General features: G+C 35.2%; 1 protein-coding gene across 1 annotated transcript in view; it reads right to left on the bottom strand.

The window, feature by feature from the left end:
* Positions 1-3,995: 3,995 nt before the first annotated feature.
* Positions 3,996-12,489, bottom strand: part of LOC111058862 (high mobility group-T protein) — a 62,163-nt gene continuing 53,669 nt past the window's right edge. The window contains exons 4-5 of the mRNA XM_039439003.1: positions 8,817-8,991; positions 3,996-6,676 (exon numbers count right to left, since the gene is read on the bottom strand). Coding sequence (XP_039294937.1) covers positions 6,539-6,676; positions 8,817-8,991 — 313 coding nt within the window. The 3' untranslated portion in view covers positions 3,996-6,538. The remainder of the gene's footprint in view (positions 6,677-8,816; positions 8,992-12,489) is intronic.

Here is a 12,489-nt window from a genome sequence, read left to right as displayed (position 1 = left end):
TAAGATTGCACAAGAATTTAATAAATATTTCTATGAAGAAGTAAAGAGCCTTGTTGGTGATGGATTACCCAATCATGACATCATGGAGGATGATTATGAGACAAGGGATGGTTATTTTCACTTGAGATCAACTTGTGCTGATGAAGTGAAAGAAATAATTGATAGAGTGTGCAATAAGCCAAGTGCTGGAGTTGACAATATTCCATGTGGACTAGTTAAAGCCTCAGCGCATATTATAGCTGAACCACTGTCATTGATAATTAATAAGACATTTAAGGAAGGTAAATTTCCAGACGCTATCAAAACTTCTAAGCTTATATCAATATATAAAAAAAATGAAAAAGATCTAGTACCTAAGCAACTATAGACCTGTAGCTGTTCAATCGGTCTATTCCAAAGTTTTTGAAGTTGCTTTTCTGGACAGATTGATTCTGTATTTGGAGCAACATAGATTGATAAGCTGTAGACAATTTGGTTTCAGGAAGAAAAAAACCACAGCTGATGCGATTTTTGCCTTGTTAACTGCAGTGTATGACAAAGTAGATTGTACTGATGAGGTATACACAATATTCTATGATATGACTAAGGCATTTGATTGTGTTCACCACGAAATTTTGAAGCTAAAATAAAACTCATCAAATACGGAATCACAGGAAAACCTTTGGATTGGATAATGACATATTTGAAAGACCGTCAACAAGTGGTCAATGTAAGTCACATGGGAAATTATAATGTTATTCGACATATTAGATCACAAGTACAACAGGATGTTAACATAGGAGTACCTCAAGGCTCCAATATGGGCCCAGTCTTGTTTCTGCTTTTTGTAAACGATCTCCCCACTTCTGTGCAAGAGGGGGAGATTTGGATGTTTGCAGATGATGTGTGTCACCTCTTAATAGACAAGAATGCTTCTGAAGCAATTAAAAAAACGCAGAAAGGTCTAAATGAGATGAGTGTATGGTGCACAGAAAATAAGCTGGTTCTTAACCAAAAGAAAACATGTGTGTTGCAGTTCCATAATGTTAAGAAACGAGACTTTAGTCCACTATTGCGAATTGGTGATCAACACCTACAACTGAATAAAAATGTCAAATATTTAGGAGTACACATTGCTGACAACCTACGATGGGAAGAGCACATAAATAATGTTGTCAAGAGACTCAATGTAGTGTGTTGCCTTGCTCGCCGTCTGCAGAAAATAGTGAACGCAGAAGTATTAATGAAAGTTTATCATGGATGCTTCCACAGTGTATTAAATTATGGTAGGTTATCGTATTCTGGGGAAATTGCTCAGTAACGGAAAGAGTATTCTTATTACAAAAAAGAATATTAAGAATTTTAAGTGGTGCACACTACATCGAACATTGTAGACCGATATTCAAGAGATTGCATGTGTTAACATTAACTGATGTATACATATTGGAGTCAGCGACTACAATATTGAAATATCCAGAATATTTTGAAAGGAACTCCAGCATTCATCATCACAATACAAGACAGAGAGACAATATCCACATCGACAGGCAAAGAACAACACTAGCCTTGTCTAGTGTTAGAAACGTGGCAAGCAGGGTGTACAACAAGCTTCCCTTGGAAATACGGAGGTACAGAGATCCTGTGAGCTTCAGGAGATCCTTGAAGACCCATTTACTCAGAAAGAATTATTATTCCATGAAGGAGTTCTGGGAGGACGACTGACAACCAGAGAACAGACTAAAATGACGACCACGGCTGTAAAGGCTTCCAGTGGGATCACTACAAGTATACAAGTAAGTAAGTATACATCTTCAGCAAACGAGATCTCGTTTCCGTAAGATATCTCCAGATCTCGTAAGAAACAAGAAATTTCAAATTTCTCACTTGATTAAAAGTTGTACAATGTAGAAGTCACCCTTTTGCCTTCTCAATCATTTAATGAAACACAGTTAAGTTTTACCTTTTTTCAAATGTTAGTGACAATGACCAAATAAATCCTGAAATTGGAAGAGAATCAAGTTATCAAACTTTGACATTTCGCATTTTAAATTCAAAGATCATCAGGTCAGTTAATACGGTAGGTATTACAAAAGACCGGAGAGTCCGAATTCACTAGGCATCAAACCTGCATCACTGTAGAAATCAATCTGGAAAAGAATCGACTTGAGGATTTGTGAGAAAAATGTCTGATAATTTATAACTGTGGAATATATCTTGAGTGATTGTCCTCGCCTGATAATTTTACTATTTTACGCATTCCACTACAACTTTTGCAGCAGTTCTAGTGATGAGAGTGAAATTTTCAGATTTTCAACAATAGATCAATTTACAAAATGAATTTGAAGAGAAAGTTTAGAATTAAATTTTGACTGCAGCTTTGTTGGGAACATATCAAGTCTCCATCCCTAACCCTAGTGCTAAAGAGATAAAAATGATTTAAAAGTTGCATCTCCAACTGTTTTCGATATCTGCTCTTGAAAGTGTGAATTTATTGAAATAAAAATCTGTTTTACATCCAAGCTTTTGCTCTTTCAGGGCTTATAACATTCGAAAATTAAATTGGCTTCTTTCAACTTAAACCACCTCCACCCTCTTGGCATAGGGGTAGGGACTTTTGATATGTTTACCTCCTTACAACCCTAAATACGGCTGCTGGGTCAAAAATGTCTTCCAAATAACATTTTCCCTCTGTAACCGTTTGATTGACTGGACTAAGAAGTTCCTGGCAAATTACTCTTTCTTTGCCTTGCAACAAACCACTGGCAATGTTCTGATGCATTCCTGCTATTGGTTACTAGACAACTAAAAAGATTGCTTGACTAGAAGCGTTCCATGAAACTTTATTTTAATGAAACAAGAATGAATTCTCAACTACTCCAACTCTTGAAGCTAGCATATCATTTTTGATTCGTGTCCACTCATTTGTTTTTTGTTTGATTGTTCACAATCAAAAAGTGGATTCGAGAATTCAAAGAAATCTTGAATTTAACAGGATACTATTGAAATATAGAATAACTAATTATGGATTCGTAACTAACCTATCGATACTCTCTGGTTAAACGTTTACAATATTGTATGTCTATCTCTGATCAAAGCACGAGCCCAGTACTTTTTACTCTTTTTTTCAACCACAACATATTCATTGTAGAAATCCATCGTGTTAAACCGAAGAATATACTCGTAAGTTTCTTCAGAGTGTACATCATGCGCATTCCAATGAAACTCGGTGTGCACTGGTTAATCTTAACTGTCGGTTTCACTATTTAGTTGTCTGTTCGGAGAATATTTTTTCCAATAATCAAGCTCTCGAGTTGTTGTCTTACTATAAATCTGGATGCTGTCAGTAGTAAGTGTACAAAATAGATTACTTGATAATCAAAGAATGTAGGTAATAGTAAAATAGAATCCGATGGTAATAGAGAGGGCTTGTCTAGAGTAAGCACATTATAATCACTGACAGCTTTACCATTTTACATGGCTTCCTAATTATTGTAACGAAATGACAGTCAACCTAAAATATACTAAGCTATTAGTATATTAATATTATTGGACATCTCAATATGGATGGAAAATATTATCAATTGTTATACATTTTATATGAAAACAATAAATGCCTTATTCAAGATTTCAAAAACATTCTTAGGTAAGAACTATTCTGTAGTGACTGGTTCAAAGATTCTGATTGGTTTCTGGATTGGGTAAGGCCCCAACTATACGGGTGCGTCAGACGTACTAAATTGTTCTGGCCAGTTTGTCGGATGCATTGTATCTTATGGGATAAACTATATGAGCGAAATAGACACTGCCCAAAAAAGGAAATGCATTCTGAAAATGCACGCAAAATAAACTCAGCGCTTCAGACGCCCGTATAGTTGGGGCCTATGACATTCATAAACATTTATGATATATCAATCATATTTATAATCCCAGCCCTGAAATTCAATTCACTAATAAATCTATGTAGATTGCAGATTTGCAGTCAGTATTAACGAAAAAGGTCCAATAAAGTATGATAATCACTGAGTAATCATGAAAATTTATTTTTAAATTAATTATTTCTATAAAAAAATAATGACAATAAGAAACAGTCTTGGATTCAGACAGCCTCAACTAATGAATGAATACAGCATGTAACATGTGAAATGTTCATGTAACACCTTCTGAATGAATTAGATAAATTTATGCGTTCATGAAAAATTACAATGCGAGTAGACAAAAATACAAATCAAATACAAAAATGAATTTTCAAATTACAAATGTCAACGCTAGTTTTAGTCCCATCGCATAAAATATTTACTTCAAAATTTACCAATATCAAAACGAAACAAAAACAATAGGCTGTCCCAGAATTAACTAAGCGAGATTTTCAATTCAAAATTTGTTTTTCCCCACTACAAAAACTTTCATTTTCTATTCAATTAGCTTTAAATCTGTGTTCAGATTTGAATTTAATTCAACACATTTTTTCAAATTTAATATGAAAAATTGTAACTTTGCAATGCGAAAAACAACGTCTGATAATACATACTGGCCATCAATTGAACACACTAGCCACAGTAGAATATCCAAGTTAACATAAATGCGCACAAAATTAATGGCAATTACAACAAATAAATAAGTTTTCTGGAACAAATAGACTGATGAGATCGAGAGTTGAAATATTTTTCTGACTGGAAATATGATTACTTGAAAAGAGACGTCTAAGATACTGTACATTACTGGACTAAGATGATACTGACTATACAAGATTTGAGTCTGACATTTAGAGTAGGGTAAAATGAGGATGCTACCCCAACCACAAAGTTGGAAAGCTTCCCTACTTTACCTTACTTGTTGTCATACATTATCAAGGTATTATTATTATTTATTTACAACATTTACAAGTGAAAATTTAATCTTTTATTATTTATTATTCATCGAGAGACAAAAGTAGTCGACTGTACAGAGAAGTAGAAGCAATTGATAAAAAAATTGAGAAGTATTTTTTTAATGTTCTTCACTCAAGTGTAATGTTAGTTACACACAACTCTAGAAATCTTACACAGTGCAACATGAGATTACAATTGAGTGAACCAATGTTTCAGTACAGTCTTTGTTCCAGATAACTAATATAATTTGAATTGTCTTTTAACTTCATAACACCTGTAGTAATCTATACAAGAAAATGACAGAGGTATATGAGTAGTATGTGTAATATGAGACAAAATTATGAATATTCGGTATATAATGTGACAAAAACCTTTATTAATCTTAAACATTGAAATAACTGTCGTATTTCTCACATTGCAAACAATAATAGTATGTAAATAACTGATAGCCATCATCATAATTATCATTATAGAACAATATTTATATCATCAGTATCGATAAGAAACGAAACAACGAAACTGAGTTTCGGAAAAGAACTCGTAGTAATAATAGAAAAAAGTTTATTGAACAAACACTATCTTAATATTGTAATTATTCATCAATATTAGAATCTAGTTTACACGTAATTTTTTTCATTTCATAATACAGCCAGAGTTCTTTTTGCGAGAAAAAACCCCAGATAACATCCAATAACTATTGAGCCAAGACAAAATCAATATTCATCATGGTTTGTGAGTGGTCGCTATTATAAAAACAAATCTTGATGGTTTCAATAATACACAATATTATTACAAAACCCAAATTTTTCGTACAAGTCATCTATTATAAAACGCATTTGATGGTTTTACACATGAATTGCAACTTTATAAATTTCTCATCAAGTCTATCTGACAAAAGATTAATTTTTCAAACATCCATCATTCTGTTTCATAAACGGGACAACCACAGTATTATTGCATCAAGTAGAGAGACAAAAAAGATCTTTTTGTAAATTAGCTGGCGCGTGTGTTTCAATTGAAATACAGGAATGAATGCGCGCGCATGTAACCAATAAATATGTGCAAAACATTTGAAACTGACTGCCAGGGTTGCTAGAATAGATAACCGTTGCACAAGAATACATCATACAGTCTAAGAAAGTACAGTACATAGTCTATCCAAGCCTATTCTGCTGTTAACACAAGTTTTCTTAATATAATATCATATTTTCTTCATTTTTGAAATAGAAATTAGTTTGTCGCACGCACGCAAATACTCGTTTCACAACATTGTTTTTGTCTAGCGGTTTTACACACACACATTCACACTTACACACACACTAACACCACGGCGATCTAATTTTTCCCGCTAATTTATGATGGGATTTTCTCTCGTGTGGACTCTGAATGAAATACAACATTACACCGACAACAAAGAGCGCTTGGTAAGAAGAAGATTTTATCTTAAGTACTCTCTGTACTCAGGTTGTTGCAACTTTATACTATTATTACACATTTTGTTATCATTCATCATCCTCTTCTTCGTCATCATCCTCATAGTCTTCATCTTCCTCATCGTCACCGATGACTGATTTAAAATTTAATGGATTCGTATTTACAATGTGGAGGCGACTGCTGCGACCTGAGGAGGGCTGGGTAGGAGGGGCAGGGGGAGGTGGTGGGAGGGGAAGAGGAGGAGGAGGAGCCGAGTCCTATTCGTCTCCATCATCCTCCTCTTCTTCATCATCTTCGTCTTCGTCCATCTCCTCGTCTGGCTTCTTCTGCATGATGGTCATGTTTTGCGCCGCCATCATTGGCAGTTTGCCCTTGTTCTTGTATTCGGTCATTTCCTGCAAACAAAACACACTTAATTTTTGAAAAATTCCAATAAAACTACCCAAATTAAAAGACAACATTTTATTATAGCATTTACAATCAATTTTAAAATCCCGTACTGTACGGTATTTAATACTGTTTTATTGCTCACGGGGACAATAGTAGCTTCCAATAAGCGTTAACCAGCTGTCGCGGGAACACGGAATTGGAAATGCCATGTACATTTGAATAATTTCGGATATTTCCAATTCTGCGTTCCCGCGGCAGCTAGTGGAAGCTACCATCATGTCCTTTCGTTCAAGCTGCTTTAGAGTTGAAGGATACAACATTGGAATACATGTGAATAAGTTCAGATTGGATTTCTCTATTATGAATATAAACAACGATGTAATTGTGTGTGAATAGATTGAAATCGAATTACATTGAAATTCAGGTTAAAATTCAAGTTTAAAATACAGCTTGAACATTACAATATGGAATAACTAATTTAAGCTCTAATTGAGCTTTAATTGAATATTGACTGGAAAACTAGAGTTTAGCAATATGAAAATTAATTTAAAACGACGATGCTAAGTAACAACATTTGAATTGTAAAACCTTGCTTTCAAAGAAACTTCTGATTTGCTTGGAAGAAGATGAATACCATTGTTTGAATGGGAGTGTTCACACATTGGCAGAATAAATATGATCTTACACTTCCATATGAACCAATTATTTTCCTCAAGAGCTTGCTCACCGGCTATAGGCAAAGGATCATTCAAGTCAGAGCTAGCCAGTCATTAGTGAAGCCACCTTCAAAGTTCGGGCAGACCTCAGTTTGCAGCACAGGTCTTTATGACATGTCATTTCTTGTTACCGCATTTTTGCTGATTCTACCACAACGACCTATGCTTTCTTTTTTGCTCTTTCTGTCACACAATTAGCTCACAGCCTACTAGCTTCTGTGAAATCTGGCAGCACTGTACTCCATAGACGCAATGCTGCAATCTAATCTTTGCACAGACTCTAGTTGGATGCCCAAGGAGTTGGCAAAACTGTAAAAATAGGTCGAGAATAAGCTGAAGAATGAAATGCATTTCATGGACTTTCCACTACCTTCATAAAACAAACTTATGAGACGTTGCCATTCTGTTCAGACCAGGGCAACCAACCCGGCTTCTAAAGGTGCGTACAGATATACGCGCCACGAACATGAGCAATTCACTTTTAATCAGCTGACGATGTCTGTATTTTTACAGAAAAGGTAAGATACAGATATAAAAAGGTTGGCATCAGCTGATTAAAAGTGAATTGCTCATGTTCGCGGCGCTTAAATCTGTACGCACCTCAAGACACACATCAAATATAATAAAAAAATTACCTCCAATAGTCCATTAAATTAAATTAGTGTCAACCGCGCCTAAAGGCAAACGCGCACATCATGTGACAGTTTGAAGGAAAATTCCGCTCCCCAGGTGTTCGTATGTTGGAAAGCACACAAACGTATATACAGTACGTGCAAAGACACATACGTCTGTCTGTATAAGGCTAGCCACTAATGGTAGGACATGCATGATAAATATGTCATAATACATTGTTGTCATCGCAGCGAATGGATTCGAGAAATTTTTTTGAGGTTAGAGTTTTATATCCCCGATTTTTTCTTCGTTGCTCTATTTGAGGTGAATTTATTTTTGTATCATTTGCAATCTTCCTACTCTACATAATCATCAGAGCATCCAAGCTCTACACCTCATTGACAACTCTAATACAGTGAGAAGACTGAAAAGGAAGAAGCCTACAAATCTCGTTTAAATGTAGTAAGAGTGATTCTGAAAGAAACAGTGCATGGACATTGCTCACTTAGACTGTGAAGGAGTGAATACCCCTTTTAATGTCAAACTTTAACGTATTAATTTAAGCTAGAATCGAACTGTTCATTAACCAAAGTGTTAGATTGCAGTCAAATTACAATAAAAAAATTTGCAATCTTCCAGTGGTTTATTTATTATTATCAGTTGTATATTTTATGCTAGAAGCCTCTCGCTGATGACAAAACATGCATTATGGACATGTGTGTGCATGATAATCATGCATGTCCTACCGTTAGTGGCCAGCCTAATATGTCAGATAATATCTGCATTTTTATTTATTTCACAGTTGGTTTTTACGTACCCTCTCGTAGCGCGCCTTGTCCTTCTCAGCCATGGCGTCGTACTTGGACTTGAGTGTGGTGTCGGCCATCGCCCACCTTCTGCCCAGCTCCTTGGCGATGTCTCCCACTCCGTATAGAGGGTTGGCCGCCTTCACCTTTCCACGCTCGTCGTTGCAGAACCAGAAGAACGCCGACCTAAAACAGCAAATCAATACATTATAATTTGTTGAACACTAATCAAGATAAGTTGCAATTATTATGGAGATAAATTGAAATTATTATTTTGAAAACACTATGTAAAATAATATAGTTATAGAAGTTTCAGCTACGAGATAAAACTCGGCCCCCATAAGGTCACTGCAATTTCTAGCTTTTCTGAGGCAGTAAATGAAATTAGATTAGATTTCTCCAAGCTAAATACGTCGGTTTAAATGATATATTCAAGCGAAGTGGGCCCTTCCCGCGAGGGACTCTCCACCAACAAAAAGCCATACGAGTTTACTTTATCATAGCTGAAGCATCTATAGCTCGCACAGCAACAAACAATATTATTTCCTCTTTTCTGTTTAGGGCTACTTGTAATATAAATAGAAATACAAATCTCAGTACCCTTTTCGAATTATTTTATCACAACATGTTTCGGACATTCATGCCATTTTACTGAGATTTTTTATTTTTATTTATCATTATTTCCATTCATTTTCACCTAATACAACACACTGGAGCAATACAACGTGCTTTTCACCATTGAGAGCAGCATAATTATCAAGTTAGGTTGCTTGCAACATGACCTGTTGGTTGAAAACCAGCAAATATCGACTGAGCGTCTGCTTGATATCTTATTTCTTTGCCATCACCACTAATTTCTGTGCTTACAGAACAGGGACATGATACAACGTACAGAACAAAACAGGAACATCTGAAGGCGGCTCCAAACACATCTGAAGGCTTACATCAAGCAAAATATCTACTATGCGCTACTATGTGCACACATCAAGTTAGATAAGCGTAGAACTGTGTATATTAATAAGTTATGCTCGTCCAGTGTGCTCATAGACAGTTAATTCAAAGACATCTGTTTCTTATCCAAACTCCTGTCTAATCTTAAAAGGGGTACGTAAGAGCATATTTGCTCCCCAGTCGAAATTCGCAGTTATAATGCTCACATGACCCCTATGCTTGATTCTTGTACATAATACATGAAAGGGATAGTGATGAACGGCAAATTATACTCTGAATAAAAAAGGTATTTGAGAACGAAATATCCGCATTGCCAAATTGTGCGAAATTACAACCTTTTTATGTTTACCATGTTCTAATATTCTCTTGATGTATATACTTCTCATTGCGAGACCTTAGTTCGAGAATACACAATTCGACAACACGATTGTTTGAGGGGTGTCTCATTAAATATATTCCAGTCATACAGACTTGCATGAGAAGATTACAAAATTTGGCAACGCGGATATTTTGTCCAAGTCTCAACTTGTTCTATTCAGAGTGTAATTTTTATCTCGTGACTATCAGTGGCTTCACTCATCCAAAAAAGGTACCAAAAGTACGTCACTATCTAATTCTGAACGATTAGTTACGACTCTGACTGGTAAACCACTTTCATTATATTAGCATATACGATTCAGAGATTTGCAGCTCAGGCCATAAAAGAAAATTAGAATTTATTAAAAAAAAGGTAAATGTTATAAAATTCCATCTAATTCCACCAAATGTGCACCATAAATAAAAAAGCCGCATTAAATATAATATCTTTAATCTAAATCTGTCCCACTGAAATTGAAAGCAAATTTGAAGCGGCGTGCAAAACTATTTGAAAAGTTTGATGACTTTCACAAAAGTTGGCACAACATGACCCTGGTCTTTCTCACTTAGCCTTCACTAAATATTCTACACACTTTGTTTTGTTGTTTGTCCTCAACAGCCAGCTGAACTTTTGCCAGACGACTAAGAAAAAGACAAGACAGTAAAAGAAAAAGAAGAAAACGATGAAGAAGAAGAAGCAAAAGATAAAATACAAGGAATGACAACAAACTGCAAGAGCTGCTTTCTACTACTTGTAATTTATTGAAAGCTTCCTGAGATTTATCAAATATGTTGAGCAGATGCTTTTATGAATGACATTTAAATGTAGTTTCAAGGATTGAGATTTATGAATTTTTATTATGATGTACTCTGGTAACAGAACAGCAAGTTGTATTTAATTCACTGGAATAAAAGCTGAAATAAATTACTGATACAGCATAAAAACTGGCATCAAACAGTCCTTTGCAACAGGAGAACTAATAACACGGCGTTTATCTAGGACCTCCTATATATCTCATGGTATATAGCAAGTCCTAGTTTATCTTAAGCTATGAGATTTGACGGTCCTACTTACGAGGAAAATTATGCCAGAACTTTAAATGGAAGAAGCTGAGACCTGGGATTTCAGATCACCCAATATCCACGTTGTCAGATTGTGCAGAATTGCGGTTGTCTCAAAACAAGCCCGTTTGGTTGAATAAATTAAATTTGACAATGCTGTCGTAGGATTGTCTCATTGAGTATATACAGTGATATGGATTAGCACGAAAAGATAGCAGTTTTGCATTGACTGACAACACGAATATTTAGTCATCTTGAGGGCCAAGTCTCATCTTTTTTATTTATGGTACAGTTTAGTCATAGCCACCTCTAATACAAGGCCCTGGCCTACGATATTGCAACGCCGCAGAGTAGGCCTAGAATCTAATACATGATTGGTGAAAAAGATTTCAAAAAATAATACCACCGATCTTTTTCACCAATCATGTATTAGATTCTAGGCCTACACTGCGACGTTGCAATATCGTAGGTCAGGGCCTTGTATTAGAGGTGGCTATGGTTTAGTTCACTTTCACTCCATTTTCTTTGGGAACGTTTACACAGTACCAATTGAAACGCAATCTACAGTACTGAATCAATATAACATTTAGTTTGTTTTAAGCTAGTTACTTACACACATCGATTTTTTGCTAAAATTTTTTTTATAAATATTCGATTTTTCTTTATAAATAATGCTACCAGATTGATCGGAACTGATCAAACACCTAATGTGTGCAGATCACGTCATCTGTTGACAATTTATGTTTCTAAGTTTATAAATCGATGTGTGTTCAACTAGAATTACGCCCCGCACACACACACACATCGATTTTTGTTCGTACGATATTTTGCCGTCCTTATAAATTCTATTAGATTAAACAGATGATGTTTGTCAAGTCTGATGAAATACATAAGGACGGCAAAGTACTGTACGAACAAAAACCGATGTGTGTGCGGGGCTTTACACCCAGTTGCACAGAAGTCTGTTAACTTTTAATTATAATTATTATTATTATCATCCTGATTCAATTCCACGAGAACTAATCAGAGAAGCCTTATTTTAAAAAAGCCTTCTTTCATTGGTATTAGTGTAATTTAATCATGAATTTAATTTAATGTTCAACAAGTTTTTGAGCAACCGGGCCTATGTGATAAATTCTGAGATTGAACATTCAGCTAAGTCAATTCAATGTTCAACTTTTCACTGTTCAAACGAACCTTGTAAATAATGATCAGTAAATAAGTAACCCCTATCGCTTTCTTGTACCTCACCTACTCGAGACAAGAATTTTGTACATTCATTCATCAATATTGTATGATAGCTTGAAGAAATAA

This window comes from Nilaparvata lugens, chromosome 12 (assembly GCF_014356525.2).
Source record: "Nilaparvata lugens isolate BPH chromosome 12, ASM1435652v1, whole genome shotgun sequence".
Lineage (NCBI taxonomy): Eukaryota > Metazoa > Arthropoda > Insecta > Hemiptera > Delphacidae > Nilaparvata > Nilaparvata lugens.
This window is presented reverse-complemented; position numbering and strand designations above follow the sequence as displayed.